General features: G+C 40.7%; 1 protein-coding gene across 3 annotated transcripts in view; it reads right to left on the reverse strand.

Moving 5' to 3' along the window:
* The window catches only part of GRTP1 (growth hormone regulated TBC protein 1), a 65,067-nt gene that overhangs the window by 16,894 nt on the left and 27,733 nt on the right, over window positions 1-20,440 (reverse strand). For 2 of the 3 annotated variants that reach the window (XM_049867434.1, XM_049867433.1), the window contains exon 5: window positions 16,462-16,558. In XM_049867434.1, the coding sequence (XP_049723391.1) occupies window positions 16,462-16,558 (97 nt within the window). Of the gene's footprint in view, window positions 1-6,062; window positions 8,545-16,461; window positions 16,559-20,440 lie in introns of those variants that run through there. The other variant, XM_049867432.1, reaches the window with a different exon arrangement.

Here is a 20,440-nt window from a genome sequence, read left to right on the forward strand (position 1 = left end):
TGCTATAAAAATTTCATTAAGTGAGGAGCCCTGGTGACGTAGCAGTTAAGCACTTAACTGCTAAATCAAAGGTCGGTGGTTGGAACCCCCGAGCGGTTCCTTGGGAAAAGACCTGGTGATTTGCTCCCATAAAGATTACAGCCTAGAAAACCTTATGGGGCAGTTCTACTCTGTCACAGAGGGTTGCTATGAGTCGGCATCAACTCGATGGCACCCAACAACGATAACAACAACACAGTCTTAGCTCTCTACACTTTCCCATGAACCTCCCCACCAATCTTGTTTGAAAACCAGGTGAAAAATAAAAATTAAAATGGAGGTTTACAACAAAAATTCAGTAAGTAACCTATTTAATAAAACAGGAAAATTAAAGCCATTGTGCCAAACCCGGTCTCTTACTCTGTTGTCCACATGTGTTCTTGGTTGTTCATCATGGGGGGTGAATGTGGTTCAACGGAATCATAAATAATGACACCCAGTCACATTACTAACTTTCAAAGGGTAAACATACAACAAGGGATGCTTAATACTAACGTGTTCTGAAGATAACCGAACAGACATCAATGCAGTTATAAAACATCAGGGATTAAAAAGTCTTCATGTTCTTATTTTGCATCTATCTCTTGAAATCTTTGAATGCTTTGCTCTTTTTTTCCTTTGTGACCCAGCAACATTCTATTCCAGTTGGCAAGAAAAGAGCAAAGATTCTTTAAACTGTACTTATTCCTTTTTATCTATTAGAGTGTCATTAGTGCTAACCTGAATTCTACAAGTGACATCTCTAACACAAACCAGACTTGAGCCCCAGGGAGCAGTCAGGTGATTTGCAGAGAACAAGGGATAAGGACTAAGCACAGCATGACCTTGTTCTCAATTACAGAGAGGCTTTACAACGGCTTCCAAAAATAAAGGTGTTAAACTCATGCCCTAAACTGCTACATACCTGAGCAGGGTCACTAGGTAGAAACTGAACCCACCACACCTTGAATGCATTTTCCTTGCGTATTGAAGGCAAAGCAAACTACTACTTATTCTAGGCCTGGGGTGGCTGCGGCATTTTCCTAACTATTCTTTCTAAAGGAGAAGAGCCTTACATTAGAGGTTTAAATTGAGTTGTGCACAAGATCAGAGAAACGCCTTAACACCCACAACTGGGGCCAACACCGATGTTCCCTGGAAATGGCACCCATGTTGCCTCTGCCTTCCGGCTGCCCCCCCATGTCATTTTTCTTGGGAACATTCATGCTTTTGCAAACAATCTAATAAACTGCTTACAGAGGTTCAGATACAGCACTGTCTGTGCCCCTAAAACAAGGTAGAGAACCTAGCCCTAGTATCCCCCTCACAACTGTCCGGGGTCAGAATACGCTGGTTTGCATTCACAGACAGAAGAAACGCTGGAAGAAGCCACACCAAAATGGTAACCATAGCAGCCTAGGAGTGGCTTTGATTTTCTCCTTTATTCTTGATTTTATGTTTTCCTAAATTTCCAGAATGAACGTGTATGAGTTACGTTATCACATAAGCACATGTTCTTTAAGGGCAAATAAAACCAAACCAGTGGCCGTTGAGTTGATTTTGACTCGTGACGGCCCTATGAGTCTCAGGGTAGAACTGTGCTCCATAGGGTATTCAACAGCTGATTTTTTTTGAGAGAGTAAATAAAAATTAAAAATAAGGAAGAGGCTGCCTCCCCTCTCCTTTCTTTCAGCATTCACTTTAAAAGAAAATGTGTAAGGTGTCTTTGAAAAGACACCAACTTACTGGGCTGAAGGCTGGGGGCCACTGTGAAAATCAACCTGGCGCTTCCTTAAAAAGCTAGACGTAGAAGTTCCATACGATCCTCCCCTGGAAATACCGATTCAGCACTCTGGGACAGACCTGGTCTGGCTTCTAGGAGAAATGTCCAACCCAAGGAAGTAACGCTACTGGCACTGGACCCAAGTCAGAAAAAACAAGTTCTATACAGTCCAGCCATGAGACACGGTGATCTGTGAACTTCAATTCCTTCAGCTATGAAAGGGGGAGAAAATCACTTTTTCTGGGAGCTTACAGGGTTATTGCAGGCTTCCACAAAGTAACAACCCAAACCAGCTGCTGCTGAGTTGATTCCAACTTGTGGCGACCCTATGCGTGTCAGAGGGGAACGTTGTCTCCACAGGGTTTTCAGTGGCTGCGTTCTCGGAAGTAGGCTGCTGGAACTTTCTTCTGAGGCGCCTCTGGGGGGGCTTGCAGCTCCAGGCTTTCAGTTCGCAGCATGTTAAATACTTGCTCCACCCAGCGACTCCTCCAAAAAAGAGCCCACTTATAATTGCTAGAAAAGTATGAAGTTCTTGAGAAATAGGACGTATTTTCTTTCGGGACACACGAATGACACGGCAACTTCTGAAAAACCCTCAGATTACATCCAGTCATCTATTGCCTACGCACCTCCATCAAAAAATAAATTACCTTCCTCAAAAAAAAAAAAAAAAAAAACCCAAATTTCTAATCACTCATCAAAACCTCAGATCTCAGTTAACTGCACATCTGACCTCTAAATTCACCAGCTACAGTTCCAGCCTCCCTCACCCTCTAATACGCCCACACACAAGTCACATTCCAGTGAGCAGTCTGTCCGGAGAGGCTTCCATGGAGCTGGGGTTGGAAAAGCAACTGTCTAATCGAAATCTGGGGCCAATCCCTCACCCACTGCCCTCAGGAGCAGAGCCCCAAGTTCACTTCCTCTGGGTCCAAAATCCTTGCTACTCCTCAGGTGATGTTAGAGGGAAACTCCAGATAGGGACTGAATGGAATCCTGAAGACATTTCATGTTGGCAGATTTGGCAATATATTATCAGGAGCCTTAAAAATGACCACATGGTTTGACCCCAAAATTCCAATTGTAGGATTTTTATCTTAAAAATAACTGGAACTGTGTGTGTGTGCAAAGCTCTATCTATAAGGGCATCTTGTTGTTTAATGTCATTATTTAATGACAGTGGGAAAAAAAGGAGACAATCTAAATGTCCACCAATATTTAAATAAGGTACAACCCATTCCTATGCTGCAATACTGAGGAGCCATTTTAAAAAATTAAGAAAAAAAAAATTTTTTTTATGACTTGGGAAAATTCCCACTACATGCTGTTAAGTGAAAACAATAGGATGTAGAAATGTATATGATTCCAAATTTATTTCTAAAATAGGTATTATAAGTGAATAAAAAAAGACCAGAAACAAATACTGAAAACATAATACTGGTGGTTATCAGTAATTGTAGGTGGTAATTTTTTTCTTTATCTAAACTTCTCTCTCTTTTTCAATATTATTAATAAAATGGATGTATGACTTACAAAAATAAATGAGATAGTGTATGTCAACACTGAGGACAGAACCTTGCACACAGTAGAATAGGATAAATATTTGTGTCTGCAAGGGATGTAGCATGTTGACGCCAGGGTATCAATGTTATACATGTTCCAGTGAAAAAATATGTCTGCCCCTTCCTGACTTTAAATTGCGTATTGCAGGAAACATCAATCTCTTTGCAACAGAGAATAACTTGGCTCCTTACCTAACGCCCCAGATTGACTGTGGTAAAGAGGTTCCAAAGGTAGTGTCTTGGTTATCTAGTGCTGCCGTAACAGAAATACCACAAGTGGATGGCTTTAACGAACAGAAATTTACTCTCTCACAATTTAGGAGGCTAGAAGTTCGAATTCAGGGTGCCAGCTCCAGGGGAAGCTTTCTTTCTCTGTCGGCTCTGGGGGAAGGTCCTTGTCATCAATCCTCCCCAGTCAAGGAGCTTCTCTCAGTGCACAGATACAACAGACATGCTCTGCTCCTGGCACTACTTTCTTGGTGGTATGAGGTCCTCATGTCCCTGCTCAATTCTCTCTTTTATATCTCAAAAGAGACTGACTTAAGACAAAACCTCATCTTGTAGATTGAGACCTGCCTCATTACCATAAAAAACTGCCACTAATCCCACCCCATTAACATCATAGGGGTAGGATATACAACACATAGGAAAATCTCATCAGATGACAAAATGGTGTATAATCACACAATACTGGAAATCATGGCCTAGCCAAGTTGACACACATTTTTGGGGGATACAATTCAATCCATAAGAAATCCACTCTCATATTTAAAGCTATGAGTCTGCTTATAAGTCTCATACAGGTTCTGGGATCTGAGGGAGATCCTGCAGAAGCACTCCTTTTTGACCCTACCACTGACCTGTTCCAACCCCTGGGGGCAGCCCAGGCAGTGACAAGGAGGCCACAGCCCTGTGAGTCCTTCCCAGCCCACTGGCTCCCAGAGTCTCAAACTGGAGTTATCATACGGTCATGTGTGTCTGCTGTGTTCCTATTCACAAGGTCTCATGCTTACAATTAAAACTTCCTCTAGAGACACATCTGTGAATATTACTCATTAGTTTTTTTAATCTTCTATAAAACATGCAGGCAGCTTTTGACAAAGCCAAGAGACCTATGAATGATGTCAAGATACACCAACAGGCTAAACCTGGATGAACTCAGAAAAGGTTAACACTGTCTCCAAGGTACATCTAGGTGTTAAAGGTGAAGAGATGTTAAGAACAAAAACTCCACTGTACCCAACCTCTGAGTGAAAGATCTAATTTCTCTCCATCTTTAGGACATAATGCTTCCTTCCCTGTAAATACACAGTCAAGGTCAGATCCTCTTAGAGAATAAGTCAAATCTTCCCTAAGGAGTTAATGTAAAAGCCTTCCCTTTGAATCCATGTAAGGTGTGATGCAAGCCTTCCTCAGACCAAACTGCAGATCAAGGCAGGAATGCTAGGAATCTTAACTTTTTTGTTCACATTAAAAAAAATACTTTACCTTGAAATAATTTCTAACATACAGAAAAGTTATAGGAACTGCACAAAAGAAAACTCCTATATCCCCCTCATCTGGATTCCCAACTGTTAACATTTCATTACTTTTGCGTCATCTCTTCTCCCTCTTCCTCTCCATCCTTCCCTATTTGTGGGTGCGCCCACATGCACGCGCAAACACAGACACAATCTCCGTTACTCGTCTTTTTTCTCTGAACTAGCTGAGATTTTAAGCTGTAGACTTGGTGTCCTATCACACATAAGCCTCCAGTGCGTACTTCCCCAAAACAAGAGCTTAACCACCACACAGTCCTTTAAAACAAGAAGTCAACGCTGATACAACACTACATTCCAGCCCACAGAACCCATCCAAATGTCTCCAAGAACTCAGCAAATACTGTTTCCATGAGCACTTCCTGCGGAATCAACTAGAGAACATGACTGAAAAGCCAAAATGACTGGGAAGACATCAACATAAGGACTGGTGATGTGTATGAAAGCAGGGCGTCTTGGAGAAACAGCAGGTTCCAGGTCTGGGGCAGGAAATGTACACGATGAGCCCGGAAAGAGGTCAGACACAAAAGGACAAATATTCTATGACCCCACTGATGTGAAATATCTAGAACCAAAAAAAAACAGGAAAGGACAAATACAGTATGACCCCACTGATGAGAAATATCTAGAACAGGCAAATGCAGAGAGACAAAAATCTATTAGTGCTTCCAAGGGCGGGTGGGAGGGGGCGAGTGGGGGTTACCGCTTAAGCGGCACAGAGTTTCTGTTGAGGGTAAGGAAAACTTTGGAAATGGACAGTGGTCATGGCCGCACAGCATAGCGAACGTGATTAACGTCACTGAATTGTACCCACAAAAATGGCTGACGTGGCAGATATTTTGTGTGTGCATGTGTACGTGTGTGTATATACATATATATATATCTACAAAGAGCCCTGGTGGTGCAGTGGTTAAGTGCTCAGCTGCTAACTGAAAGGTCAGCAGTTCAGACCCACCAGCCCCTCTGTGGAAGAAAGATGTGACAGTCTGCTTGCATAAAGACTACAGCCTTGGGAACCCTGGAGGGGGCTGTTCTACTCTGTCGTATGAGTTGGAATCGACTCCATTGCAACAGGTTTTCAGTTTTTATATATATCCACACCAAAAAAAAAAAAAGATAAAATATGAGAAGAAAAAAAAACTGGGCAAGACTAAACTAGGGATGCACACTCAAGTGACAAACTACAGAAACGCAAGGAGGCAGTTACTATAACGTGAGGGCAGTGGCTGTTTGGAAGGAGGGTGATAGCTGTGAATGTGATGGGCTTCTTGACCAGGTGGTCATTACAAAGGTGGTCTGTCTTATAACTCATTAAGCTAAACATGTTTGTGTGGTTTTTCTGTATCTCTGTTTAATAAAAAGAAAGTTAAAAACTAAAAGAATGCTTCACAGTTCATACATTTATGACATATTCTGGAGCTGTTGAAAGGATAAGGCGAACATGCATGGAGAGGCCTCCAAGACAGAGTGGCATGAAAGTGTGTGCTCACGTGAGGACTGAAATAAGAGCTTTGAAAGTACATAAAGTTAATAAAAAAGACAAACAATAGCAAGTGTTGGCGGGGACGTGGAGAAACTGGAACCCTCACGCAGTGCTGGTAGGAATGTAATATGGTACAGCCGCCTTGGAAAACATTTTGGTGGCTCCTCAAAACGTAAGTTATCACGTGCCCAGCAATTTCATTCCTGGGTGTATACCCAAGAGAAATGAAAACATACAGGTACACAAAAATCTGCACACCAGTGTTGACAGCAGCACTATTCACAACAGCCAAAAGGCGGCAACAACCCAAGTGTCCATCAACTGATCAATGGATAAAATGTGGTGAATACATACAATGAAATATTATTCAGACATAAAGAGAAATGAAATTATGACACATGCTTCATTTTGGGTGAACCTTGAAAATACACCAAATGAGAGAAGCCAGATACAAAAGACCACATATTATATGATTCCATTTATAACAAAGGCCCAGAATAGGCAAATCTATGGAGACAGAAAATAAACTGGTGGTCACTATGAGCTTAGAGGCGGTGGGCAGCAGGGTGGGTCTGACTGCTCATATACTACAAACCACTGAGTTGTACACTTTAAATGGGTGAATTGTGTTATGTACGTATGATTCGTATAGTAATTATGCCTCGATGAAGTTTTTTCATGTACATAAACTTTAAAAATATACATAAAGTACACATACACACATAGAGAATATTTCTGGATATTTAACAAAAACAATTCTGAGCAGAATTTTCCCTGGGTTCCTGGAGTGGAAGGTAGACTTGCTTTTCACTGTGTGTATCTGCGTCCCTATTCTCACCCTTCCCCAAGCCATACTGTTTGCATGACTTATTATTTGCAGCCAAAAGCTAACTAGTTAATGAAAATTAAAGTCAACTGAAAAGATGAAACAAATGAGCAAAACATAAAATTTTTTTTAGAGAATTGATATTTCTACAGGTATTAATTTGGTTCAGTAGGGTAAAATCAATAAACTACGCTTGAAAGAGAGTAACTGTTCATCTCTGAACTAAATGACTTTTTTTAGGATTCTGAATTTATGGTTTTATTTTTTAAATGTTAATATTTTTAATTTTATTTATTTTGTTGTTATTGTTGAGAATATACGTAGCAAAACATACACCAATTCAACAGTTTCTCCATGTACAATTCACTGACAGTGATTACATTCTTCGAGTTGTGCAACCATTCTCACCCTCCTTTTCATTCATATTCTATATACACACACGTACTGAAAACAAGACTGCGCCTCTTCATAGTTCATATACCGTTAAGTTACTGGGACAGAAACAGAAATGTTTGTATAAAGCAAGCCTAGGGCTTGAACTTGGTTTAAGTAAGGTACCTAATCTCTCTAAGTCTTGTTTTCCTCATCCATAAAACAGGGATAATCAATTTATTTTGCAGGATCGTGATGATTAATGTTAACGCATTCACGATTCTATTGTTAAAGTATGCAACAGAATGGCAGGAGTGGTATCTCCTCCAAAAGGTATACTACAATATCAAAGTCTTTGATCCTAAGCCATTCCGTTGTTAAATTCGGGTTAACAAAGTTTATTTTAATGCAAAATATCTATACAGTAATAAAAATGATACTGAGGCAACACAAAAATAATCCTGAGAAACCAACGAACTGCATCCATTTATGAGAGCGGAGAAATTACGGTGCTTCTTCACAAAGAGCTTGTAGTTCATAAATCAAGCCTTAATCAAACCTTGCTTAACTCTGAGACACAGATAGTACTTTGAAAAAAGGGATCTTAAATGTCCACTTTATGCCAAAGTGCTCTCCCAAGTACACAAGACTCTTTGCTAATATTTTTTACTTTTTTCTTTCTTCCCAAGTACCCCCAAGTAAGTGAAGCGAGGGACTAGGAAAACGCCATATTGCTGGCCACAACCCATCTTGTTCATCTAAGTAGGTGGAGGGAAAGACAAGAGGCGGTGGTGTGGGGAGCAGGAGGGAGGCTGTTTGGCTCAGTGGTAGAACTCTCGCCTTCCATGACGGAGTCCCGGGCTCAATTCCCAGCCAACGCGCCTCCTGAGCGTTCACCACCGGTCTGTCAGGGGAGGCTCGCGAGTTGTTAGAAAGCTGAACAGGTCTCAGCAGTTTCCAGGCTAAGACAAACAGGGAGAAAGGCCTGGAAATCTGCTTCCAAAAAGAAAAACAGCAAATGAAAACTCTATGGATCAAGACAATCCCATCTTGTTGTACACTGAGTCACCACGAGTCAGGGGCCTATGGCAGCTAACAACAACAAGAAAGACAAGATAAAGCCCCCGGGCGGTGCACTTGGCCGCTAACCAAAACGTTGGAGGTTTGAGTCCACCCAGAGTTGCCTCAGGAGGCCTTGTGACCTACTTTTGAAAAGCCAGCCATTGAAAACCCTGTGGGGTATAATTCTACTCTGATACACATGGGGTCGCCATGACTTGGAGTTGACTTGATGGCAACTGATTTAAAGACAATACACTTAGCCAAAAGCAATGTCAAAAAAGAAAATATTCTATAAACTAAGACATATCCAACCTTAGAAACAGCTAAGTGCTCTAGTTAAGTACTAAGTGAGTGGAAAACTGGGCAGTTAATTATTTTAAGAGGTCATTAAATTAGAACTGTCTTAAATTCGCAACTTATTAGAGTACAACTCAATAAACTGCTACATTTATCTGCTGTAATTAAATTAGGAGACTCTGAATGGGGGAACAGCAAACACTTTTTTCCTAAAACACTTTGTTGCTTTTTTTTTTATTATTATAAAAATACCATATAATAATGGCCAATATAAAGAGGGCTTAAAAATTCTAGACTGTGCAAAATATTTCATACGCATTCATTTCATTTAATAAGTTCACGACTGTAAATGTTAAGCACTGAGGCTTATATAGGTTTAGGAGCTTGCCCAAGGTTACATGATTATAAAGAGGGAGAGATGGAATCCAAACCAATGTAGTCTAACTCCAGAATTGATGCTCTTAATCCCAGGGATGAACTGCCTCCCTGTGAAAAAGCACAAGCAAGCTTAACAAGAACAGGTGCGTAAGACTATAAATACAACACGCAGATGGGATAGAGCCCACAGGTGAAGTGAAACAAGAGGGATGCACAAAACGCTACTACATGCTCAGATGTGGTTCGGATGAGTGGGGTACAGTAATCCTTATTCTTCCCACCTCTTCTCCTCAGGGACATCTGTGGCTGACCTCTGGGCCCTAACAACCACCACAGCAGTCCACATCTTGGCCATGTCCTTCTAGTCTGAGCTGAGGTATTTCTGTGAGGAACAATTAACAGCCTGTTTCCTTGTATTTCAGGGGAAATCAGGTCGAACCAGTTTTTCAGGATGTGAATAAATTAATTCATTATTGTGTTTTGATCCAGCTCTTGATGTAATATCCCGTGATGACACTCCCCACCCCCAAGTCTGAGGCAAGTGCCCTAACCACAACTGAAGTTGGCACCTGGTCCTTATTTTGTGCTTTTCTAACAAGGCGAAGGGAGCGCTTTCTACCCAAGGAAATGGCAGTGTCCATGCTTTTCTTACTGTAGCCTTCTGCGTGGTGCCTTTGTTTGAACAGTGACTGATCATGACAGCCATCGTCAATTCTAGAACAGGCGGCTCAGTATCACCGGAGTTCTAAATCGAGTTCAGGAAGTCTTCATGTGGATGCAAAAAGGCTAAGTTTGGCATGTAGTGACCATGTTTCATAAGCGACACACCAAACACTACTGCTTATTTTCTTATAACACAGTAAAACCAGCCAAGGAGGAGGATGCTCGGGGAAGGGCACTGGCAACCTGGTGAGCAGGCAGGGGTCCAGTGTGGAGAGGTGGGCTCCAGAGCCGCTCCTTTTACTGCTTACATGGCGTTGCACAGGTACTTAATCTCTCGGCCTCAGTGCCCTCCTTTGCAAAAAAGATGGTAATGCTATATTTGCATCAGGTTTAAGATACACTTTTCTCACATTTTAACTTCTCTGCAATATTTTACAATCACGGCACCTAAAGGCAACAGTCATTATGAAGGTATGCTGAAGGCTTTGAAATTCAATTTCATTGTAAGTCTGTATTCTTTGCCTGATTTTCTACTTTCCTTAGAATATTTAGGAATTCTTTACACAATCCAGATTCTAACCCTTTGTTAGTTATATGGACAGCAAGTATCCTCTCCAATGCAGCAGCTTGTCTTTTGACTTCATTTATAATGTATTTTGTCAAAATTAGTTTTTCAATTAAATGTAATCAAAATTATCAATCATTTCTTTTATAATTAGTGCTTTTTGGATTTTCTTCAAGAACATCTTCCCTACTCCAGCATCACAAAAATGTTCTGTATCTTACTGTACGAGTTTCAAGGTTTTGCTTTTTCACATCTGAGTCTTGACTCCAACTGGAATTGAAACTGGGATCTAATTTTGTTTTCTTCCATGTAGACGCCAACTGTCACAGTAAGAGGATTAATAAAATAGTCTATCTGTTACCCACACACCAAGTTCAGACTGACAGATACAGATTGATTGGTATCTGGCATCTCTATTCTGCTTCGTTGGTGTAGTTATCAGTCCATAAACCAGAGCCCTGGTCGCGCAGTAGTTAAGAGCTTGACTGCTAACCAAAAGGTTGGCAGTTTGAATCCAACAGCAGCTCCTTGGAAACCCTATGGGGCAGTTCTACTCCATCCTACAGGGTTGTTATGAGTCGGAATCCGCTCAATGGAAGTGGGCTTTTTTTTATGGGTTTCACCTTCTAAAGCCCTATGTAATTTACCTATTTACCATATTTTAACACAAATAACGCACAACTTCTACACGTTGCTGTAAAAATTTTTACATGTTGCTGCAAAAATTTCTTTTTTACATGTTGCTGTAAAAAATTAGCATAGCACCCTTAAGAGAACACCTCGCGGGGGGGGGCGGTGGTATGGCTGGCAAACATAGAAGGTGTGCATTATTCGTATAAAAATATGGTATTATACTTTTTTTTTGCTGTTGTTCATTGTTTGTCTCCTTGCTAGGATGTGAGATTCACAAGGGCAGGGAATTTTGTTTTGTTTACTGATACGTCTCAAACACCAGGAACGCTGCTGGAACATGACAGGTTTTCAACAAATTTTTGGGAAACCAACAACTTTTTGTTGAAAAGAACAGAACGGACCACATATAGATACTCATTATAATTCAGTCTCTGGACGCAAAGCAAGAACAGCGAAACTGCTACAAAGCTCTGTTAATATTTCATCTGCAAAGTTGCTTACCTCCATCTGCCTTTTCATCTTCACCATTTCACTTTAGTTTGGTCTGCACTGCTTCAAGCTGAGGCAGTTAGAATTATCTTCCCACTCCTCCTATCCCCTCTAGGGTCTTCCCACTGCAATCCCTCACGCTCAATAATGCCATATGAATCTTTAAAAAACGCTGTCTTGGTTGGGTCGCTCAGCCTGGGAATCACTGCTCAGCTGCTCTCTTGCACTCAGAGCCTCTCAGTGCAGCTCTCCTTGTACCTCATGCTGCTCCATCCAGGCTGGTCTCTGACAGTCCGTGTTTTACACTCCTGTTAGTACTGAAACATGAGCAGTGCTCTCAGTTTTCCTCTATTTGGATCCTATCTTTCTTTACTGATGCCATTCACGTGTCATCTCTTCAATGACGATATATACATAGGTTTTAGAGTCAGATAACCACGTGTCTAAATCCCAGCACTTCATCTCTCAAGGCCTTAGTTTCTTTATCTGTAAAATGGGTTCAATCTATGTGGTACAGCTGTCCTGAGGATTAGATGAGAAAGTATGTGCAGTTTACACGGAACCTGAAATATAGTAAGTGCTGAGTAAGCAGTCGCAATGGCTATACACTAGGAGCTCTGGTAGCACAATGGTTAGGAGCTCGGCTACTAACCAAAAGATCAACAGTTCCAATCCACCAGCTGCTCCTTGGAAACCTTACAGGCAGTTCTACTTTGTCCTATAGGGTTCCTGTAGGGTCTATACGGTCACTATGAGTCAGAAACGACTTGGCAGTAACAGGTTTGGTTTTTTTTGGGTTATAGCTATACACTACTACTGCTTGTTCAGCACCTTCTACATTTCAGGTTTCATGCTACAGCTATACAAGAGCCCTGGTGGTGCAGTGATTTAGAGGTACAGCTGCTAACTAAAAGGTCAGTGGTTCGAACTCACCAGCCACTCTGCAGGAGCAAGACACAGCAGTCTGCCTTTGTAAAGGTTATAGGGCAGTTCTACTCTGTCCTATAGGGTCACCTTCGTAAGGGTTATAGGGCAGTTCTACTCTGTCCTATAGGGTCACCATGAGTCGGAACTGACTCGATGGCATTTGGTCTTTTGGTTTATAGCTATACACCCTTCTCATCTCTAACTATATGCTAATTTCCTGGAGATGGGAGTCGGGTATCTAGAGAAGGTGATAGGGTGATGACTGGGTCTAGAGCTACTGGTCATAGCTTTCTGACTCAGGGAGGGAGGAAGGGGCAGAAAGGTATTCTGGGAAGAAGGCATAAAAATAAAACTGTCCTAGGGCTCATATTCTTACTTTGGGGACACCATTAAACCTCCCCATCCATCAGTCACCAAGGACTTTCCCACTCTCCCTCAACACACTTCGCAGGCTGCATATTGCTGTTTGCAAGTATTTTTGTCCTTAAGGCTGAGAGTGACCTTCATTTTAACCAATATCACAATCCTGGTCAGAGAAGAGCAGAAAGCAACATTTGCTTACAACTCCTCTCTCACCCAAGGGTGCCACTGGTTAATTTTTTCCCTAATGTGATCTTTTTTTCTAAATTTTATTTTGTTGTTTTTGAGAATATACACAACAAAACATACAACAGTGTCTACATGTACAATTCAGTGACAGTGATTACATTCCTCCACTTGTACAACCATTCTCACCTTCCTTTTCTGAGTTGTTCCTCCCCCATTAATATAAACTCACTACCCCCTAAGGGTCCTATCTAATCTTTCGAGTAGCTGTTGTCACTTTGATCCCATATAGGTAACTCCTAAAACAGCATAATGCTCAAGGCAGACATTCTTTACTAGTTAAGCTAAACTACTGTTTGGTTTTAGGGCTTTAGGGGATATTTTGGTTTAAGTTTTAAAGATCATCTCATGGCAAGAGTTTCAGGCGTTCATCCAGCCCCCCGGCTCCAGAAAGACTGCAGTCTATGGGAATTCTGTTCTACATTTCCCCCTTTTGATCAGGATTCTTCTACAGAATCTTCAATCAAAATGTTCACTAATGGTAGCCAGGCACCACCCACCCAGTTCTTCTGGTCTCATGGAGACAGTTAGCCGCACATCCCATATTCTCCCCCTATTCCTGACTCTCCTTCTTCCTCTGTTGCTCCTGGCAAATAGAGACCAATTGTTGTGCGAGCTTTTCAGACCCCAGGCACTATCCAGCAAACTAAGAAGTAGAACAGAAGCACAAAATGCATTATTAGGCCAGCTATCTGGGAACTCCCATGAGATCATTATTCTAAACCACCAAACCAAGGAACCAAATCCACTGAAGTTTTTGATTGTATATAATCAGCCTCATCAGCTACTCTCCCTCTTTTTTCTGTCATTGTTGTAAATGTATCTATCACACAACGTTTGCTGGTTCAACTTTTTACAGGTGTACAACTTACTGACTGCAATTATAATAATCAGCTGTGCAATCCTACCCTTGGAATCAATGCATTTTTCCATCACCATTAGCCACCGCTTTTCCCCTCCTACCTGCCGCTGGTAACCACTAATAAACTTTGGTCTCTATATATTTGCCTTATCTTCTCCTTTTTTTAGTTTCTCACTCAAAAATTTACACACAAATCATTTCATGACATTTGTTGCAATCCCCGCAACGTGTCAGCACTTTCCCCCTTTCCACACTGGATTCCCTGTTTCCATTCTTCCAGTTTTCCTGCCCCTTCCTGCATTTTCTTCTTTGCTTTTGGACAGGTGTTGCCCATTTGGTCTCCTATACTTGACTGATCTAAGAAGCACGTTCCTCACGTGTTATTGTTTGTTTTATAGGCCTGTCTTGTCTTTAGCTGAAAGGTGAACTTATGAATGGCTACAGTTCTGAGTCAGAAGGGTGTCCAGGTACCATAGTTTTTGGGGGTCCTACAGTCTCTGTCAAACCAGGAAGTCTGGTCTTTTTTGTGAATTTGAATTTTGTTCTACATTTTTCTCCCACTCTGTCTGGGACCCTCTATTGTGAAACCTGTCAGAGCAGTTTGTGGTGGTAGCCAGGCACCATTGAGTTCTTCTAGGCTCAGGCTGGTGGAGGCTGTGGTTCATGTGGCCCATTAGTCCACTGGACCAGTATTTTCCTTGTGTCTTTGGTTTTCTTCATTCTCCTTTGCTCCATATGGGATGGGACCAATAGATGTATCTTAGATGGCCACTTGCAAGCTTTTAAGACACCAGACATTACTCATCAAAGTGGGAGGCAGAACATTTTCTTTATGAACTATGTTATGCCGATTGACCTACATGTCACCTGAGACCATTTCTTCTCTTTTTATGTAAGTGAGGCCATACAATATTTGTCCTTTTGTGACTGAGTTATTTCACTCAGCATGATGTCTTCAAGTTCCATCCATATTGTATGTAGCATGTATGAAGATTTTGTTTCTTCTACAGGCTGAACAGTATTCCATTTATGTGTGTACCACATTTTGTTTATGCATGCATCTGCTGATGGGCGTTTAGGTTGTTTCCACCTTTTGGCTCCTCATGTGAGTTTACATCATACTTCATATTCTGTATTACGCTTTGCTAAAATTGGTGGTAAATTTACTCATTAACAAACAGAAAAGGAGAAATACACAAAAAGAATGACTTTCTCCTAAGCACTAATAATAATTGCTGATATTCAGTGTGCTCTTGCTAGTATTCACAAACATAATAACAAATATATATAAGAAACTATAAAGATGGTGTGGGGGCGATGTCTGACCTCCTCTAACTTCACAAAGGGGAAGGAGAATCAAGATCAACAATCCAAGACTGATTCCTATGAGGCGGGGGTTAGACATGCCCCCTTTCTCCACCATCTTTACTAATTCTGACACCAACCATCCTTCCCATGGCACTCTCTACTTCTCTCCTAGGTTCGATATTCATTGTAATGGCCACACAGAACTCACAGACCATACTCATGATTATGGGGTTTTATTAGGGAAATAATAGGTTACAATTCAGGCTCAGGCAACACCCAAGGATACAGTTCTTCCATCAGGACAGCCTCTCCCCTGCCATGCTCCAAGCCATGCCTCTCTCTGCCCAAAGGCACTCAGCTTTCTTGCTCTGTGGGCCAGGGGGCCCACCTGCTGCTGGGTCTCTGCTGCCGCTTCCGTCACCACTTCTCAAGCTCTATCTCTCTCTCTGTCTCCTGGTTCTACGAGCTTCTCAGTGCCGGGGGTCCCATGTCCAAAGGACTAGCTGGCTCCTGGCTGCTCTTCCTTGGTGGTGGTGGGATTCTCTCTTTCCCATCTCTGGCGTGGCTTATTTCAAGAAAATTGGGATGGCAAAACTGACCAATTCCTTTGGTGGGCTACAATTACCCTATCTGCACAGTCCTGCCCAATCACCTGGGTGGGAGTTACAAGACCATGGCTAGAAAGGCCACACAAAAGTGATCTATCACACCACAGAAACCAGGTTAATCTCTCACAGATTTTGTAATCTGGAGTAAAAGATTTCTTAATCAGAATTGCCATGTGCCACTACAAGTCTTGACACAAAAGGGCACAGACTAACAGATGTGCCAAACATATGATCTCAGCCACATTCAAGCTCTAATGAAGAGAGAGACAAAAACTCCACTGGGTCCAGAGATGCCCAGCTGCTCTAGCTGGGGCCAATCTTCCTAAAGATTTTTCTTCTCTTTCACTCAACTGCAAAAATATTTTTAACCTCAAATCCCAAACAATTCAATTATGTTTTAATTAAATCTTGACTTGTCAGCAGAATTTCAATAACACCAGACAGAGAACAGTTAAGGGATACAGTTGAATTTCTAACTTACCAGGTAAAATTCTGCCAACAAGGGCATCTAATAGCCAAAAAGATTCTTCTTCATTCTTTGTTATAAGAATCAGATATCCTGCAATAAAATTCATTCCCTGAAATTACAAAAGTGAGAAACAGAAATTCACATTGAGTTTTAAGCCACCTTGATTCTCTCATGGTTTGGCTGCTAATTATTAAGTTCCAATTTCTTTTACTCAACCCCTAAAACTGTTTTTTTTTTTTTTTTTTTAGGTAGAACTTTAGAGATACTAAGCATCTGCCATTTAGTAATGTTTTTAAGCCTATATGAAAATGAAGAAAAAGGAAATATTTAAATGAAACTCTTTGGAATACTGCTTTAGAATACTAAAATCAATGACTTTCTCTTCAACTGCTTGTAACCTGTGACAAAATAATATAACTTATGACTGGTTTTTAAAAAAGGTAATCTAATATATACTAACAGAATAAAAATATTCATCAGAGGGTACACTACACCAATGACCACATTTAATAAATAATAGGATCTGACACATTGAAATACTTAGAGAATTTTGTGATGGGGACTGGTTTGGAAAACTCATGGTACATACTTGTCAAATGGCAGGAGCTACCAGAAAACATTAAATATATGAAACTCTTAATTGAAACAGCTGTTGTTGTTAGGTCCTGTCGAGTCAGTTCCAACTTATAGCGACCCTATGTACAACAGAACGAGACACTGCTTGATCCTGCACCATCTTTAGCAATCTTTGCTATGACTGGGCTCATTTTTGCAGCCACTATATCAGTCCATCTTGTTGAGGGTCTTCTTCTTTTTCACTGACCCTCTACTTTACCAAGCATGGTGTCCTTCTCCAGTGACTGGTCCCTCCTGATAACATGTCCAAAGTACATTAGACAAAGTCTCACCATCCTCACTTCTGAGGAGCATTCCGGCTGTACTTCTTTCAAGACAGATCTGTTCGTTCTTCTAGCAGTTCATGGCATATTCAATATTTTTCACCAACTCTATAATTCAAAGGCATCAATTCTTCTTCAGTCTTCTTCATTCACTGTCCAGCCTTTGCATGCATATGAAATGACTGAAAATAGCATGCCTTGAGTCAGATGCACCTTAGCCTTCAAGGAGACATCTTTACTTTTCAACACTTACAAAGGTTTTTTGTAGTAGATTGCCCAATGCAATACGTCCTTTGATTTCTTGACTGCTGCTCCCACAGGCACTGATTGTGGATCCAAGTAAAATGAAATCCTTGATAACTTCAATCTTTTCTGCATTTATCATGATGTTGCTTATTGGTCCATTCGTGAGGATTTTTGTTTTCTTTGTGTTGAGGCGTAATCCATATTGAAGGCTGTAATCTTTGATCTTCATCAGTAAGTGATTCAAGTCCTCTTCACTTTCAGTAAGCAAGATGGTGTCATCTGCATATTGCAAGCTGTTAATGAGTCTTCCTCCAATCTTGATGCCATGTTCTTCTTCATATAGTCCCGGTTCTCAGATTATTTGCTCAGCATACAAATTGAATAAGCATGGTGAAAGGACACAATGCTGACGCACACCTTTCCTGATTTTAAACCACGCAGTATCCCCTTGTTCTGTCCAAACAACTGCCTCTTGGTCTATGTACAGGTTCCCCAAGAGCACATTTAAGTGTTCTGTAATTCCCATTCATCGCAATGTTTTCCATAATTTGTTATGATCCATGGTCAAATGCCTTCGCATAGTCAATAAAACACAGGTAAACATCCTTCTGGTATTCTTTGCTTTCAGCCAAGATTTGACATCAGCAATGATATCCTTCGTTCCGTGTCCTCTTCTGAATTCAGCTTGAATTTCTGGCAGTTTCTTGTCTATGTCCTGCTGCAACCATTTTTGAATTATGTTCAGCAAAATTTTACTTGCCTGTGATATTAATAATATTGTTTGGTAATTTCAGTATTCTGTTGGATCACCTTTCTTTGAAATGAGCACAAACATGGATCTCTTCCAGTCAGTTGGCCAGGTATCTGTCTTCCAAATTTCTTGGCATAGGCAAGTGAGTGCTTCCAGCACTGCATCCATTTGTTGAAACATTTCAATTGATATTCTGTCAATTCCTGAAGCCTTGTTTTGTGCCAAGGGCTTGGACTTCTTCCTTCAACACCATTGGTTCTCGATCATATGCTACCTTTCGAATGGTGGAACACAGACCAATTCTTTTTGGTACAGTGCTCTGTATGTTCCTTCCACATTCTTCTGATACTTACCGCATCATTTAATATTTTCCCCTTAGAATCCTTCAATACTGCAACTAAAAAACTAGAGATTTAATTTTTTTCTTCAGTTCTTTCAGCTTGAGAAATGCCAAGCATGTTTGTCCCTTTTGGTTTTCTAATTCCAGGTTTTTGCACATAACATTATAATACTTCATTTTGTCTTCTCGAGCCGCCCTTTGAAATCTTCTGTTTAGCTCTTTTAATTCATCATTTCTTTCATTAGCTTTAGGTACTCCTGTTCAAGAGCAAGTTTCAGAGTTTCTTCTGATATCCATTTTGGTCTTTTCTTTCTTTCCTGTCTTTTTAATGACCTTTTTTGCTTTCTTCGTGTTTGATGTCTTTGATGTCACCCTACAGTTTGTCTACAGAAGCAGCTAGGCCTCGGGAAAAAGCAACTGGAAGGCTTTACAGCAGCGAGTTAGTATTGATCTCTGGGTGACTGGATTTCAGGTGGCTTTTATTTTCTCCTTTTTTTGTTTGTACTTTCTAGAACAAATATGTATTTCTCTAGTAATAAAGGAAATAAAAACTAGCTTTTATAAACGAACAAGATCACTTAACATGATACAAAACTTAGAAAAAAAACTTCTTAAGCCAAATATTCCTACAAATTTCTGGCATTAGCAGAGGGGACAGGAGCTGGCTGAATGGACACAGGGAATACCGGGTGGAGAGGACTGTGCTGTCTCATTAGGGGGAGAGCAGCTAGGAGTAGATAGCAAGGTATGTGTAACTTTTGTATGACAGACTGACTTGATTTGTAAACTTTCACTTAAAGCACAATAAATAAAATAGAAAAACAAATTTGTGGCATTACTATAAATTATTTTAATCTGGAAATCAATGAGGGAATGTTAATCAAGAGCAAAAGCACACACATGTACACACACGCACTTCATGTCCTCTCACCCTGCGATTTCACTTAAAAAACCAGACCTAAGAACATGACTCAAGAAACAAAAACCATCTGTACAGAGACGATCATGTTGTTGCTACTGGTGAAGGCAAAAACTAGGTAAGAGCTCCATGACTGAGAACAGACACCCACGAACAAAGGATGCTGCCTGGAGCTGGGAGAAGACAAGGGCATCACTGTCACAGATGACAAGCATGTGGCCTGTGCTGAACCACGGAAACGCATGTATGTGACCATCTGCAAGGATAAAAAGCAGCACACAGAGCGGCACGAAGACTATGACTCCATACATATACCTTTACACACACAGAGACAGGTGAACAAAAGCCAGAAGAGCTTTTGGGATTACGCTAATATTTAAAATTATGTGGGTTAAAAAAAATAAAGCTATTTTACTGTTGAATTGACAAATGTTGTGTTATATATATTTTTACAACAATAAAAAAACCCCAAAAGAACAGTATGTGAAATAATCAAAACACAGCTTCTAAGCCATTCTGCCTTCCCAATTCCTATTCTGTATCAATCCAATTCATAAACTTCCTAAATCATAATGCCTTAAAAAAAAGGCTATGGCTTTAAATATTTCCCAGTGAGAAAAGTGGTAAAACACTTATTTAATGACTTCTTCCTCATGCCTGAATAATAAATTAACAGTAATAAAAGCTGAGAATAACAGAAATTCTGTCTGAGAAGAATGGAGCCATCCTGGCTTCATCTTTATGCAGACACCACCTACATGTAACAGAGTAATGTAAAAATATAACCTCATGAATTATTTAGGTACAGCGATGAGTAGTCTCTATCACAGCTCTTT

The sequence above is a fragment of the Elephas maximus genome, chromosome 23 (assembly GCF_024166365.1).
Source record: "Elephas maximus indicus isolate mEleMax1 chromosome 23, mEleMax1 primary haplotype, whole genome shotgun sequence".
Lineage (NCBI taxonomy): Eukaryota > Metazoa > Chordata > Mammalia > Proboscidea > Elephantidae > Elephas > Elephas maximus.